This window comes from Boleophthalmus pectinirostris, unplaced genomic scaffold (genome assembly GCF_026225935.1).
Source record: "Boleophthalmus pectinirostris isolate CB_2022bp ecotype Guang Dong unplaced genomic scaffold, ASM2622593v1 HiC_scaffold_13, whole genome shotgun sequence".
Classification (NCBI taxonomy): domain Eukaryota; kingdom Metazoa; phylum Chordata; class Actinopteri; order Gobiiformes; family Gobiidae; genus Boleophthalmus; species Boleophthalmus pectinirostris.
This window is the reverse complement of record NW_026571036.1, coordinates 27,564,815-27,582,383: the sequence shown is the minus strand read 5'-3', so window position 1 is coordinate 27,582,383 and position 17,569 is coordinate 27,564,815. Positions and strand designations below refer to the sequence as shown.

Here is a 17,569-nt window from a genome sequence, read left to right as displayed (position 1 = left end):
AGTTGTAAAATTAAACTGCAGCATCTCATCCATATTATCCATAGAAATTGTCCTCAGGTATTGACATCCAGTCCACAAAACTGCAAAATTAATCCAGTTTGAAGAGTTCTTTAGAAGTAAAAAGGTGGGAGTAGTTCCTCACGTGTGTCTGTTTACATCCACACAGCGCACAGATTGAGGTGAAGCTGCAGATTAGCCATTGCAACTCTACTTCCTGTGCACTTTATCTCCAATCTTTTATGCTTTAAAAATTATGTATCTGGAGTTTTGCACCACAGTTCACAAATAATAACACAGTTTTGACTTGGATCTAAACTAGAAGTGCAGAGCTCTGATCTTTGAACACTTGAGAGTCTCAGAGCGAGTGGTTTTACTGTAGACAGGAAACACAATCACAACTTTATATCCTGTGGTCATATCCCGCTGCAGTCTTTGCAATGAAAGATTTAAAATCTCTTCAGTTTCTCTTTGTGTCTATGGTGTGCGCTTTTTGTTGCATGTTTAAAAATGTTTCATGCCAGACATACACTGTGCAATATTTTCGATCGTTTCACTCAGCCTCAGCTCAAACTGCATGACCAAATCACAGGGTTTAAAAGTTCACAGCTTGTGGAACTACTTTAACAGAGCGAAACTCTCACGAGAGGCGACTGGATTTCAAACAGGTTTGATATTCTTGAGACCTCCTATTGCCAGTCGGGAGCTGGTCATGAGGTATTAATTGGTCCATGTTTACTACACGAAGCACGACAGACGATTGAGCCAAAACTCCCAAAAACAGACTCAAAAAGGGACAAAAATCGCACAGTGTAAACCCGACTTAAAACCAAGAAATCCTGTGGTGTGTGGCAGCCCTTAAGGCTCACGAGTCCATTTTGTAAAATATAGGACCTTTAAGAAATGAGTTAAATCAAATCTAACACAAAAGATAACTGAGTGGTTACGATGGTCATTATGCTGTTCTGTTTTTCTAAATTTGAATCTGAAATATTTCCATAACTTTCCAGACCAGATGGAGGGATTACACTGTATATTAAGTATAATAAAAGCTCAGTAGCCGTTCTAGCACTACATATCTTCATTCATTCATTCATTTATTTGTTTGAGCATGGTAAAACTAAACCATCAACAATAACAACAACAAAAAAGAAGGATATGTACTTATATACATACTGCTGTTGTGTCCATGAGCTACACACTTTCCTTGATATTAATGTTGGTGTGTGTGTGCATGTAAGTGTGCTTGGGTGAACTGGACAATACTTCTAGATGAAGTTTCAGACTAATGAAGTTCTAATATGAGTTCATTTTGACAAAAAAAGGACTCAATTGTGTAATATTATAATTTTTTGTTTTGTTTTGTAACTAAAATATTCTAAATAGAGTATTAAAGGCCTCATATTGCTGTATAAAGTTGGACTTAAAGGGAACCTGAGTTAAAGTTTCTGTTGTTGTAGATACTTACTGGACATTTTGCTCACTGTAAATATTTTTTGCACTGTCTTGGGATTTTTTGGCACTTCGCACACTAACACAATAAATCCACCTGCCCTTGGAAATCCGATCTCGCCTGAGTTTTTAATAGAACCTCGCCACAATACTATTTTCTGATCTATGTTGTAATGTTGTTTCCTCGTTAAAAACTTACCTGGGAGTTCGTCTGTCAAATAAAAAACACTCTGTTCCACTTCGTGATGTCGTGGTAATACAGGAAGTGTTCCGTGCACCTTCACTAGATATTTTTTGATGATGTAACAACATTCTCACATGGCTCAAACCTCGCAAGAGTCAATTTTGCGTAATATAGGATCTTTAAAGAAAAAAAAGTGGAGCGGATTTGGATTAAAACTGACTAAAAGTTACATTTCTCTTCCATTTCTATCCTCAAACCAACTCGCAGTGATATGCATAACCGCACATTTACCCCTCGGTCTCCTCGCTCCGCCGTGGTCCCGTGTAACTCCGAGCTGCTGAAGTGGACCCAGGTCAGCTCCGGGATAATGGAATCTGCGGAGGGAGCGTTGCATTTGGGTGTCGGCGCGGAGAGGACGAGAGGAGCTGCTCCGCCAGGTCTTTTCTATTAACTGGAGTCTGGAGCAGGGAGCAGGGGGGGGCGGGTGCGCTCGGTCTCTCCTCTGGCCTCTCCCTGACCACTTGTTAGAACCAAACCGCAGACAGAGCAGCCAATATAACGCCAAGGTCCAGCTGTGATCGACCCTGTGTTTTTCATCAGCCTGCGCACGCCTGATAGCATTTCACACACTCAAACACCGAGAGCCAAAATAGTGAGCAAACAAGAGCTCAGGGGACTTCAGAACACTGGTGTCGGGTTATCGCTTACAACTTTTTTCATTTTCTTTTGTGAAATTATATATTGCGTTTTGTTCTTTTCCACTCATTTTCTGCAAAGGCGTTTATTTACTCGATGTGTTATACTTGTGTTGAGAGTTCTTTTATTTCACACACCTCAGCATATTGTTTACATCAGCGGCAACTAGTGTGGTTGTTTCCGCCGAAAACTATAAGTGTTTAGGATCGCATAAGACATAGAAATTGTCCAAACAGAAGTGTATGCTATTTGAGGATTTTTAGAAAGAGTTGAATTGAATTGCACACACAGAGAATGAGGTGAGTCATTTGTAACAGATGGATTCTGGTGATAATGGAATAGAATGCCTTTTATTGTGACTATACACATGTGCAATCCACATTACACACGTGCACAACAAGATTAAAAGCAAACCCAAGATTTAAACACTCAGTTAAGCAAGATATTGCACTGTATTAAATATTGCACTCAGTCAAGATATTGCACAGTACTGAATATTGCACTCAGTTGAAATATTGCACTGTATTAAATATTGCACTGAGTCAAGATATTGCATTGTATTAAATATTGCACTCAGTCAAGATATTGCACAGTACTGAATATTGCACTCAGTTGAAATATTGCACTGTATTAAATATTGCACTGAGTCAAGATATTGCATTGTATTAAATCAGTCAAATATTGCACTGTATTATAATATCAAAATATTGCATTGTATTAAATATTGCACAACAGGTGGATGGAAGGAGATCAGGGGATCAAGGGAGAGGAATGTGGGGAATCTGATGTAGAGTTAAGCAGAAAGGTGGACCAATCACGTCGCAGCATTAAGGTTTGGGTGGAGCCAAAGGGAAAGTGCCCAAACGAAAAAAAAAAAAAAAAAAAAAAAAAACACAGCGATGCCCACAGACCATGGATCTATAATAAAAACTGGATAAGACATTCCCTCTCTGTCCCGGCTCCAGACCAACTAGTGGCCGCTCCAGGTACTGCAGCTCCTAAGAGTTTAGACCTAGAAAAAATTCTCCCAAAAAAATCTTCCAGAGTGCACTTTTTTTTTGTAAGGATTCTTTTCTATTTTCACAACACAAACTTTTAAAAATGTTAAATCCTCAAAGTGCCTAAAAGTGATCTTTGTATGCCGCTGAGCCCACACTAGCAGCTTTTGCTCTGATTGGTCCAAACACCCCACACTGTGCATGTTACAAACGTCACACGGGTGGGAGAAGTTCTCCTGTATTGAGGAAGTGATGCGGAAGAGAAAATTATTTTTGGGCCCATGCGCCAATAAGCACAGGCCACTGAAAACGGGTACATGCTGCTATTTAGACATTGACGTCTAACTGTCGGAGTAGCAGCATAAACATTATTTTTCAAGCGTTCCACTACTTTGACTTTGGAGTAGCAGCACTTTACTATTTTCAACATGAATAATATTAATGTGATAGCCTATTATAGTTTGCGCTCCCATATATCATAAGATGCTTGGGCCGGTGTAAAGCTCTTGATCAGAGAATACTTTGGCAGTGACAGTGGGAAAATGTCTTAAAGGTTGTATGGAGGATTTTTTTTGTTTCAAGTTGTCAATGATAGCATTATAGAGGTGCAGTAGCCTTGTAATTATGATGACCAAAAAAAAAGAGAATAAAAATTCATCAACTCTGGACGTGGTGGGGCTAAACATTTGCCAATAGATAACGACACTGCCTCGTTATCTGTTAGCTGACAGGCTGTCAATCAATCTCCCTACGTTTCTAGCGTAACTGACTTGCCTGCGCGCCGCCGGTACGTGGTTTACGTACGCCTGTCACACAGTCCACAGACGCAAGCCGCACAGACGCTGTTTACTCCACCAACGCAACAGTTCTTAGCGGCTTTTTTTGACCTATATCTTCCTCGCAGTTAGCACAAAGTTTGTTGCAATGGCGACAAGAATCCAGGAGCAGTTCGCCGCAAAAGAAAGTCCGTTTTTGAGGTCGCTGAAAGAAGAAGACAAGGGGAAAAGCAGCGAAGCCAAACTAAGGTGATTCTTGAAGATTCATTCCAGCGATGGCGCGACTGAAGCAGACGCAGGGTCTAAAGACTGACGCACTGGTCCACAAATTACTCCTGGACAGGAAACTTCTGCTTATTATGAAAACGTACTTTATTTCCAAGAGCGAGACAAACGTTTTTCAGGACACGAAAGCGATATCCTATGTCTGAAAACGTAATTTTCAAGGCAAAGAAAGAGTCCGCTTGCTGCTGCGTGTTGTAAGCTAGTTCATTCGCACTGGAATCTCCGCGCACCTTCTCTGCTCCCCTTTCCTGCTCTCTCTCTCCCTCTGCCCGATCCGCTCTTCCCCCTGCTCCTCACTTCTCCGGGCACGGAATCTCCACGCACCCCTCTCCCTCTCTCCTCTCCTCCTCTCCCTGCTCCCTGCTCCGCTCTTCTCCCTGCTCCTCACTTCTCGTCCGCGAACGAAATGTCCGCACACCCCCTCCCCCCGCTCCTCACTTCTCCGTCTTGCCTAACCAACACTGTAGTTTAGTTGTTTACAAGTCATGTGCAGCACCGGCTGTAAACAAACCTGTTTCTGGCGTAAAGGAGGAGGCGGGAGGAGGCGTTTCTACGTAGGAGCTGTAGGGGAGGGGGGGTGGTTTCACGCATGCGCAACATTTGAAAAAGGACAAACAGTCGCTGGATTTCTCGTTCCTTGGAAAATCCTCTATACAACCTTTAACTGATCTCCATCGAAAACCGTCATGCATTTTGAAAAAGAGCAGAGCTAAAGTGGAAGCACCCAAACTAACCAAACTAACCAGGTAAATCAAATCTAAAATGGAGGCTGCATGGGCCTTTTGTCCTTCATTCATTTCGTCATGTAGGAGATCTGTGGAGAACACCGTATGTGACGTGTCGGAACAGTAATTCTAAAAAGTGTCAGAAAACCATCATGTTTAAATAGAGACATGTCGTATTGAAGGTATGTCAAAGTGAAAACAAAACGACGACGGCTTGGGCTCACCTTCAGAGTTCTATGCCCCAGTCGTACTTCAGCCTATTTTCGCCTCAGCACAGACTGTTTAGTTTGTGAAAAACATGCAGAAGGTAAAAGCTTTGTGCATTTGAGGACAGGGGAAAATGTCTGTGCTTTCCTCTCAATTGGATGCAACTAAAGTTTGATTTTCTGTCTTCCTTCGCTGTTGTGACGCTTCGACCAAATCAGATTCAAAACAGCCGCCGTGACGCTCCGAGTTTTCCGATCTCTTTCAGCGAAGACCCGTCCCAGACTGATAATGTGAATTTATTCTTCTGACCCTCCTGACCCTTTACAGATGCGGGATTTTCATTAGAACTACACAAACAGTTTATCAAAGCACATTTATTCAGCAAACATGTCCTTATATATATTTTGTCTTTTCCTGCGTGTCATATTTGCTTTTCAGAATTGTAACATCTCAGTCCGCCGAGCACCATGTTTTATTCATAAGACTTAATGTAAACACAGCCTTACAGTGGACAGATCCATATATTCAAATGTACACGGCACTATGAAGTCGACTGTTACACAAATACTGAAGTACTTTTATAGACTACACTCCATTTCTCTTGAGGGTTCGGAATTTCCCAGTGGTTCCATATTTCTATCGTACTGTATATAATAATTTACTTCAGCGCGTCTAAAAATAAGCCGTGATCTTTTCTATACTATCCTGCGTTGTTTTGGCTTTCCTGTCTCTGGAGTTATTGCTGTAAATCCACTCTCTCTCCCCTCTGTCAATCCTCTTGGACTAAACGAAGACTCAACCTAACCAAAAACGAAGCCAGGACTGTACCGCAACTGCAGGACTCAACGGTATTTTCTCAAAGGATTAACGTTGCACGAAATGAGGATAAAACCAGGACTAAACCAGGACCAGACCAGGACTAAAGCAGGACTAGACCACGACTAGACCAAGACTAGACCAAGAATAAAACATGACCAAACCAGGACTAAACAAGAACTCAACTAAGACTAAACCAAAACTCAACCAGAACTAAACCAGGACTAAACCAATACTCAGCCAGGACCAAACCAGGACTAAAGTAGGACTAAACCCAAACTCAACTAGGACTAAACCAGAACTAAACCAGGACTAAACCAAAACTAAACCAAAAACTCAACTAGGACTAAACCAAAACTCAACCAGGAGTAAACCAGAACTTAACTGTGACTAAATTAGGACTAAACTAATACTCAACCAGGACCAAAACAAAACTAAGACAGGACTAAACCAAAACTCAACTTCAGAGTCGGCGTCAGAGCACATCTACTGGAGGGGCGTGGGTCACCAGCAGGGGGGGCACTGCCATTTGAGAAATATTTTAACACGGTGGAGTCACACACAGCAGAGACGCTATCAAACACCTTTTTATTTAACAGTATTAGGCTAATTATGTGTTGTTGTTGTTATTATTATCTTTATTATATTAATATTATTATTATTAGCTGCAGTAGTTGTTGAGGTTGTGTGGTAGACGATACGCACACAAGACAATAATAAAAGGTTGAGGTTTATTAAAAAACAATAAGGCCACTGGTTGTAAACATTAAACAACAGCCTCTCGTCAAAAACACCTCTGAACTAGAAATGGCCACGCATCGGGCAGCACCAGGGCTGTAGTGAGCGTGGTACATGAGGGTATGCTGTCCACACACTTCTCCTGACATAAAAGAGATATAAAAAATAACAAATATAAAATAACTAACTTAAATGTGAAACCGGAGCTATTGGCAATGGTGAAAACAACCTGCAGAGGCTCATGATATCTGCACTACTGTCCTGAACCAGGACTGAACCAGGTGGCAGCTGATGGTATCATTTTTGGGAGGGGCACCACCAAGGCCAAATTTATAAATATATATTATGAATAATATATGTATTATATATCTAGTCTATAGTATTATAAGAAATACCAGAAACAGACATTTTGGTTACTAGTGGCTGAACAATATGGATCTGAGCACAATGAACAGCCACGCGCAAACTTTACACAACAACACAACATAACACGCCGCTCACACCCAGACCCAACAACGTCAACAAAACTACAATAAGAGGCTACGATCACAACATGAACACAGATGCCGCTTCTACAGCACATGACAGAACAACCAGAGCAGCTCCATCTCACACACGAGCTCATTTACGCACTATTTAACTATAACACTATTTAACTATAACACTATAACACTATTTAACTATTAACACTATAACTATTTAACTATAAACTATAACTTTAACTATTAACACTATAACACTATTTAACTATTAACACTATAACACTATTTACCTGTGAGGCTCCAAGTTCAGATTTGTAGCAAACTAATGAAAACCAGCCTCTTACCTTCTCCAGAGACTGAAGCAGAGTGTTTCCTCTATCCACTGTCCCACTGGTTCTGTCTCCAAAAGTTTATTGTCCAATATGAAGAGATGAAACTGGTCCAAATCCTGGTCCAGTCTGGTCCGTGACGCGAGGTCCAGGAGCCGAGTGCACGAGCGGTTTTAAAATTAGTCTTAATCCCACTTCCCACTTAAATGTGAAAGTTACGGTCAGTCCATATCAGCACCAGGACACCAGGTAGAATTATGCCTCTGCGCGCTATGCTCAGGTCAAACTTTTACACCCAGAAACGAGCGGCCAAAGGCGAATAGAGCAACGAGCGACTGCCCTGGCCCCGGCGGCAGCAGCGAGAGCCCCGGCCCGGCAGCGACTGTCCCGGGTCCCGGCGGCGACTGTCCCGAGTCCAGCAGCAGTAGCGACAGCCCCGGGTCCCAGCGGTGGGTCTGTCGTTGTGTCCCATTTTAATAAATCCATGTGTTCGCTCTTTGACTCTCTCCTCGTCATTTCTTGTGTGGAGGTTTAGGCTGAAGTAGCAGCTGCCGCTAATCGTGAAGATGCTACGAGTTGACGCAGCCGGTTGACGTGAGTGAGTGACAGGACCATTGTCCAATCAGACTACAGTAAATAAACAGAGACTGTGATGTCATTGGTCTGGGCGCTAAAGCCTGTGCCCTCAGCCCGAAGTGAAATACGCCAATTAAAATAATTTTAAAATAGTCATAATAACTAGAACTAAAGCAGGACTAAACCAGAACTCAGCCAGGACTAAACCAGGATTAAACCAGGACTAAAACAGGACTAAACCAGAACTCAACTAGGACAAAACGAGGACTCAACTAGGACTAAACCAGGACTAAACCAAAACTTAGCTGGGACTAAACCAGGACTACAGCAAGCCCAAACATGGACTTGTGTCATATTTGAAAGTATAAGCCCTGTGTTTCCCATAGATTTTGTTCAGATTATAGTGGCAAACTACTTTCTACATTTTGTCTTTTTCTTTCATAGTATTTGTGGAGTTTAAATCCCACTGTATTTCATATTTAAGCAGTATTTTTGAACAGTGTAGTTGCTTTTTTATGTGAATAACAATACAAGGAGTAACAAAGTGAGATTTTGTTCTTCCAGTGTTTAGTCCTTGTTGTTTAGTCCCCTGTATTAAAGAGAAAACACTGTACTCAGGTGCTTTTCACACATCCACGCCTGTTGTACTCACTGTCCTCTCCTCTGTGTATTTCAGGTCTCGGGGCTGTCTCCAGGGGACAGTCAGGCTCCAGGGCTGCTCTTGGCTCCGGGGGTGAGGTGGGGACAGACGCCCATAAACCAGCTCACGCCCTGGGACACAGACGAACCGCCCTCCAAACAGCACCGGGACAGCGAGCCCACAGGTGAGATACACAAGAGACGGCCCAGCACACGACGACAGAAGTACCTCGAAAACAAAACGGAGACTAATCCTCACTATAACGAGGGAGACAGTTTATTTTCCTGAGGGGAATTCAGGTTTTGCTGCAACATCATTTACACTGTGATTCTCAGTGGTGTTTGTGTCTTATCCAGAGGTCTCAGTTTAACAGAGGGACTGGTCAGGGAGGGTCAGCAGATCTGTGTCAGGGCAGTTTGAGGAGAGGAAGAGTCCAAAGTGTCTCCAAGGGGCTCCAGGGGAACCCAACAGAAAAAGCCTCATTCTTACTCCTCTCAGGGGTTTCGCTTGGTGATGAAATGGTTCGTTACCTCAGAGTATTTCTTCTGGAAGGTCTTCTGCCTCATTTTGTGTGTAAAGCCTGTAGCATCTTCAATGTTCATAGCTGGGAAAAACAAACTAGTACCAAAATGAGAGGCGGGTAGAGTAGCCAAAGTACAAAAGGACAAAACTTAAAATCTGTTAGACACAAAAATAGACACAACAGGATAGATTGAACATTTGGAAAAAAACACTGAAGGAGCTGTCCAAGAAACTGAAATGTTCAAAACATTTCATATTGTCAACATGAAGCTAGTGTCACTTGTAGACTTACTCACAGTAGGAAGAGGGACCACAACTTTACTCAAGCAGAGTACGGTTCCGTCTATTGAAATTACTAAAGTAGGAGTGAAAGTGCTGCTAAAAATTACTCTGAAAAGTACAATTTCTTTCAGAAGTTACTCAAGAGTAATGTAAATGTGAGTACTACCAGTGGTGTAGTGGGGATTTTTTTAAGTGGGGGTACGTGATTCGCGATGACATAGATGTGTTGAATCCCCCCAATTAATGTTAATAACATGTTAATCTTATTAACATTAATGCTGTTCATAATCACATACAGAACATTCAGAATCTAACACTAAACCAGGACTAAACCAGGATTAATATTAGACTTGATAGCGAAAGTACCACACCACATCTACTACCCACCTTTGACCAAACCTAGAATAAGTATCTATCTTGAAAAAAATCACATAAAGAAGACAGAAATTGACTTTTTTTTCTAATAGCTTTAGAGCCTAGTATAAACCCACATGGTAACATAAAGAAAGTATAGTTATTTTGTGTTGAAAATTGTCTGTTGGGCCTATTCTTTAGTATCAAATAGAATATAGATGGTTTTGTATTAACACTTGTTCACAAACACCACTTCAAAATTCATACTAGTCTTAACCCAGAACTAGACCAGGACTAACCAGGTCTAGACCAGGACCACATGAAGTCTGCAACAGGAATGTAAATATCTCAAATGAATAGTTTGCTAATACTGCGTTTATGTAAAAGTAAGAGTCTCTCAAGTACTAATTTTGTTATGTTCTCAATGCCAGACTCTTGGACTAAACCCAGCCATCCAGAGCCAGAAATATAAAACTAAAATAAATCAGACTAAACCAGGACAAGGTAAAATACACACACTATTAAACTGTTCAAAATAATTTGAAGTAGTGCTGTAATCGTACGAACATTTCAAACTTGATTTCAGTACTAAGAAATAGACAGGATACTCGGTACTGAATACAAACACTCTTTCTTTAGTGAATAGAATGTGATTTTCAGCATTAAATGGTGGTACTTTCTTTTCTATCCCCATTTGTCTGTATACGTGTGTAAACCCTCAGTGTGTAAACCCTGGTCCATGTGTGTGTACTAGTCTATGTGCTCTTATACTTGTTCAGATACAGCTCAACATCATTCTAAATCTGTTCAGAAACAATTCATTTCTGTCCTGTGAATGTGTCTTTTGTAGTATCGATACTTGCATAAATGAGTATCTATTCAATACTATTTTTAGTATCGATAAGAAGCTGTTTTTGATACATTTAACAACCCTAGACTAGATAAATATTTCAGTCTTTATGGGGGCCTACAAATTTTCTATCCATCCATTTTCTTCTTTCTTCCGGGGCTGGGTCACGGGTGCAGCAGTCTAAGCAGGGAGTTCGATACTTCCTTCACCCCAGACACTTCCTCCAGCTCCTCCAGGGGGATCCCAAGGTGTTCTAAGACCTGGGGAAGTTAATTTTCTAACTGATGTAAATAGTTAACGAATTATAACTTAAAGAGCCATATTACATCATGAAAACAGTGAAAATGTCAAATTTGTTGCATAAACAAGTTTCCTTCCACTTAACAAACAACAAAACTGTAGCTGTAACAAAATAATGGAGTAAAGTAGAACAAATAATTCTCTTGTGATATATCGATACAGCAATTCCCGATACTGATCCTGTATCATCATATTAAATGATACAATATCGATAATACCAATCGATATGTTGATATTTTTGAACACCCCTAGTTCAAATGTTGTTTCCTCATCACAAACAGACCTGGAGTTGTGTTTCGTTTCATTCACACATTGTTTTCAAACTGAAAACACTCTGTTCCACCTTGTGATGTCATGTGGTAATACAGGAAGTGCTTCACCGTGTTTTGAAACTCCCCACACCTTCACTAGAATCATTTGGCTCATTTCTGTTTAGGAATTGCCAGTCTATGTGAACTAAAGTTGTTGATAACTACCGCTTCATGACATCACAACTTGGAACAGAGCATTTTGAGGTTTGGAGATGTAGACAGACTTAAAAAAAAAACTGATTACTCAAACAAAACACAACTCCAGGTGTGTTTTTGATGAGGTAACAGTATTATAACGTGACTTAAAGCTCACAAGAGTCAGTTTTGCGTAATATAGGACCTTTAAAGAAAATGTAATCACACATTCATTGATTTACTCTTGCTTCGTTTTAGACATTTCTCTGAGCCTAATTCATTTTTCCCCTCTAGTCATACTAATACTTAACATTCCCCTTTTAAACTCTGCATTTGCTCGATGATTTGACTTGTAAACGTCGTGATCTGTGCTCCCGTTAGCGTGTTAACCCTGCAGGAAGCGGATGCACGCGCTCGTCCCATACTGATGCAGCCTCCACGCCCCAGTCGGCTCGGGGCAGCTAATAACCGCTATGCTAATTAGCCGCGCCAGCTAACACGGACCGCAGACCCCCGGATCCGTGCCTCCTCCCGCTTCACGCATATGTTACACGCAGCGGTCATGCATTATGCACAACAACTTTACATATAGAGACGGATAATTATGCACATAATTTCAAATGGTGATTGGTGAAGAATTAGATCAGAAGTGCTGTGTCCGTACTGTGCCAAACGTGACTTAAACACTTGTTATTCTGTTTTATTTATTCATATTTATTGTATAGACTCGGTAAAGCTGTTTTTTTCACTAGAGGCAATTTAGAAGAACAAAATTACAAAGAAGACAATATAGCTATGTTCAGACTGCAGGGCTTAATGCTCAATTTGGATTTTTTTGTGAAATTTGAGTTTTTGCCGAGGTCGTTCACATTTAAAATTTAATGTGACTTGTATGTGATCACCCCAAAAGTCCAGGGCCTCTTCGTTTGTTTGAGTCTTTATCCTCCTTGTATTTGTCTCGCAGGCTCTTTATTTTTTGTTGACATTGGAGTCAGGACCATCTCTTCATTGGCAATCCATTTCAAAAACGCCCAGTTCCGATAAAACCGATCCAATTTGGCCTGAATACAGTGATCCCCCAAAACCTCACTGACTACACCAAGTTCAATTTGTGCATCAAATGATCTTCAAACTCATATAATCAAGTTAAAACAATTAAAAACGTTAACATATATATATATTATATATATATATATATAATAATATATATACTATATATATATACACACACTATATATATATATTATGTATGATGAACTTGGAAAAAAAAAAAAATTTATTGCAACACCTTTTGCATAAAGAAAAAAAAGAAAAAAATTAGAAGCAAGTTGAAAAAAAAATGGAAAAAAAATTATGTAATAAAGGGGGAAAAAAGTTAAATAACTCACTCTCTCTCTAAATATAAATCCACTTTTATATTATACTAGTATATTTAGTAATACTGTTGTGGTGTCTATGAGCAAAACACTGCAAGCCAAATAACACCAACTCTAACAGAAAAAGAAACCACAAAGGATATGTTTATTGCATGGTACATAAAACACAAAATTATACTTTCAAAGGCCCATATCACAATATTTTCTGATCTATGTTATGATGTAGTTTTCTCCTCACAAACAGACCTGGAGTTGTGTTTTGTGTGTGTTTGTTGTGTGTCAGTGGGGAAATGATGAAAACTGAGGTCTGGTTGTAAATGTTGATTAACCGAACATAACAGAACACTACAATGACACGGAGAGGAAGAAAACTGGGACATTTTCTCATTTTTCCAAGATTTTGTCAGACTTACAGACTTAATAAAAAGTCCTGTTCAAGGTCTTGTAGTAGTTTTCATGTGATTAAATAAAACCTACAGTGAAGCAGTTTTCCACTCTCTGTTTCTCTGTCGTCCTAATGTGTTTTGGCCCTGCGTCCTGCATGCATGAGTTAAACCTATGCTGTAGTATTTGAATATTTATTTTTTCCATTCTTATTCTAATGGAGAGTCCCAAAATGGTGTTGCCCTGGAGCTCTCCTCTTTCTTCTCTCCTCTTCTCTGCTGCCCCCTGCCTCCTGCTCCTCACATGGACCTGCTTTAAGAAGAAGGAAACCAAAAACTCACTATAAAAACAGACACCTGCTACTCTGCTCCTCTGTTTTATTAAAGGTTCTATATTACATGTCCAAAACTCAAAATGCTCTGTTCCACTTTGTGATGTCATGATGTCTCGATGTGGTAGTCTTCAAGTTGACAGCTATTTTTTTTTACCTTTTGTTTAGTAAAGATTGGCAATTCCAATGACAACATGATCCATATGATTCTAGTGAAGATGTATGTACTTTAAAAACACAATGGAGCACTTCCTGTATCATCACATGACATCACAAGAGTTAACAGAGTGTTTTCTGTTTGAGAGAAGAACTCAGCCTAAATGTGCAGGGTTTGTGTGTTAAACATGTGAATGAAACAAAACACAACTCCAGGCAGTGTTCTACTTGAATGCTTTTATTGAACGATAGTTGATATTTTGGGCGAACGTGAACTGAACACACTGACTGATCACTGTATCACTGCAGATGAACACACTGTGGACGTGTTCATTCTGGTGTCTGTGAATGACGTGTTTATCTATTTTCAACTTCGTTCAACAGGGTGTCAGATTTCTTTAGTGTTCCAGGTGAAAACCCGGCTAAACACACCATAAAGAAGCATTTAATATTTAACAGAAAAACCTTCAATCTGGCAACAACAGGAGCCACCAGCGTCACACTGCCGCATGCGTCATCTAAACAAGACAAAACACAAAAGAATATAGAGGGATTATTAAACTACCTAAACTGACCTAAATCAATCTAAATAAACATTTGTCCAGTTGACAAATTGAATTTGTCCTTTGCCATTATCAGACTACGTCACTTGTCCTGTCTGTGTCAGTGTCTTGGAGGATTTCAGCAGATTTGTTGACTGCTGTCTGTGATTCTATATGAACTTCTGCAATGATATTGAAAAAAAAAATCAAGAAAAGAACAATGAACTAGTTCATTTGTTTGTAACTATGAACAAACTATTAACCATAAATAATAATGAACTATGAACGAACTTGTTCATTTTGAAATTTGTGAACTGAACTTTACACTAGTTCATGTAGAAAATGAACTTTCCCAACAGACTCCAGGTCAGTTTGTGATGAGGAAACTACACTAGAACAGAGATCAGAAAAAACCCTCATGGGCCCTTTAAGTGTTTGTACAACTTACACACATTAGTGGTGTGCAAAAATACTGGAATATCGATATATCGTATTGTTTAATGTGATGATACAGTATCGATATCATGGGCTGCTGTATCGATATATTGCCAAGAGTATTTTACTCAATTATTTTGTTACAGTGCTACAGTTTTATTGCTTGGTTAGTGGAAGAAAACTCGATTATGCGACACAGATGACATTTTCACAATTTTGAGGATTAAAATGTTTGTGTTTCATATTGACTTTGCACAAGACTTTTAGTATCACAGCCATGATTTAGCCTTCATTTTTTTATCAAGCTGTATCGAATCAATTGGAAATATAATCACATCGAATCTAAAGCTCAGTGTATCGAGATATGTATCGTATTGTGGCCTATGTATCGAGATATGTATCGTATCGGCAGCTTCTTAATGATACCCAGCCCTATCACAGATACATCTTAAAGTACAAATTAGACAGATTTTGTTTTCATTTAAAGTGCAGTGTGGTGGTTTGAGCCCAAAACTGTGACTCTCCATGTTTTGTGATGATAAATGTTGTAAGTCATTGGATTGGAAATGCTGCAGTTTTCCTCACTGCATTTGGCCTGTGTAGATTAAACCCCCCGCTGTGACACTGCCCCCTGCTGCTCTGAGCGCCTCTGAGCTGCTCTCAGCCTTTTGGCAAATTTGTCCATGACGTTTTGGGCGTGAAGTGAACGAATCGTCTCAATTGTGGTTTAAAACGATGTCATAATCGCGCACAGGACAGCGCCGTGGTGTCGAGTTGAAGTCTCTTGTTTATAGATGCCATTTTGACGACGGTTTGAACAGTGTTTTGTTTTGAATAGAGACAATTGTGCTTTTTTACATCGCTCTGAAACCTCATGGATAATTGAACAATGTATTAATTCAACAACTATATAATTATTTGTTACATAAAAAGTTAAAAAAAGGTAAAAGGCAGAAGGTGTTAACTTGAAAACTACCACTTCATGACATCACAAGGTGGAAATGTAGACAGAATAATAACGCAGGATTATAAAACAAAAACATAAATCTAGGTGTGTTTCTGAGGAGGTAACAACATTATAATATGACTTAAAGCTGCACTGTGTAACTTTTCTGGTGGAGGATCCATCACCTGCTCGTCTCCAAGGAGATGTTATAGTTTTTTTTCTAGTGTTATTGACCTAAAAATGTGCATTCTTACTGTGAGTGGTGAACTGACATGCAAGTTCTCCTTATGGTACCACCTGTTGTCTGGAAAGATAAACAAGTGTAATACACGCATCAAGAATCTCGGACTTCCGGTCATTGCGCAATGCATACTGGGAAGGATTTTCTGAAAAAGTGAGCATCAAACCTCCATGTTTGTTTTCCCAGTGGGATGTGTCTATTGACAAAGTCGATCTTTACAAGTCTTTTGAACCATATTGTTTTTGTTTCTGGTTCTGATATTGTCATATTTTAGTTTTGGGATTCGGACATCATAATTGTGTGGTTGTTGGATCCTAACAGCAGAAAACGACTTGAGAAATTTGTTTGTGAACTCCATAAATGCAAAAGGGAATCAGATGTGTGTGACTCAAACCTCTGTTCAAACTGTTTCCCTTCCCAATGGAATTGAAAAATAATGAAAGGTGAAGGCGATGGGCAGGACTGAAAAGGACGAAAAAGGAAACCTTTGACTGTCTAAATCATCCCGAGTTTGCAGCGAACATTTTGTATGTGGAGCCATCAAAGCAAGATCCCGTTTGTTAATCGAGAAGTGCAGAGGACAAACAGACTGAGCTGCACTTTCTTGTTCTTGTAGTTTCACAGCAACATCACGTCTTGGCCTCTTTGCAGTGGAAGGTGTTTCTTGGTGAACAGTTGGTGCCTTTCATTTTGGCGTTGACTTTTTAAATTCGTAACCAAGACTGAGTGAGGGATCGGGGTTTCGCTCCACATACCAAATGTTCGCTGCAAACTCTGGATGATTTAGTCAGTCAAAGATTACCTTTTTGGTCCTTCCCGTGGAACAATACTGTCCATCGCCTTCACCTTTCACTATTTTTCAATTCCGATGGGAAGGGAAATAGTTTAAACAGAGGTTTGCAGTCACACACATCTGATTCCCTTTTGTATCTATGAAGTTCGCAAACCAATTTCTCGAGCCGTTTTCCGCTGTTAGGATCCAACAACCACACAATTACGATGTCTGAATCCCAGAACTAAAATATGACAATATCCGAACCAGAAACAAAAGTGATATGGTTCAAAAGACTTGAAAAGATCGACTTTGACAATAGACACATCCCACTGGGAAACAAACATGACGGTTTGATGCTCACTTTTTCAGAAAATCCTTCCCAGTATGAATTGCACGATGACCGGAAGTCCGAGATTCTTGATGCGTGTATTCAATACTGTGGAACATTCCAGGCAATATCTCAAGAGCTCACAAGAGTCAGTTCTGCATAATATAGAACTTTTAAACTATGATATGAAGAGTTTAGCTCAAAATATTTTCATTTCATTTCTTCCTCCCGCCCACGGCCCATCTCTCTCTTCCTCCTGTCTCTCTCTTTTTGTTTTCTTCTCTCTGTTACCCCCCATTCACACCAAAGCCTAACAGCGTAAGAGCAGCAGCACAGCACACCAGCAGCACACCAGCAGCACACCAGCAGCACACCAGCAGCACACCAGCAGCACACCAGC

The 17,569-nt window shown here is 40.1% G+C and overlaps 1 protein-coding gene across 1 annotated transcript in view; it reads left to right on the top strand.

Moving 5' to 3' along the window:
- Positions 1–17,569, top strand: part of LOC110154500 (kelch-like protein 29) — a 798,906-nt gene that overhangs the window by 310,205 nt on the left and 471,132 nt on the right. The window contains exons 6-7 of the mRNA XM_055149662.1: positions 8,938–9,085; positions 9,277–9,282. Coding sequence (XP_055005637.1) covers positions 8,938–9,085; positions 9,277–9,282 — 154 coding nt within the window. The remainder of the gene's footprint in view (positions 1–8,937; positions 9,086–9,276; positions 9,283–17,569) is intronic.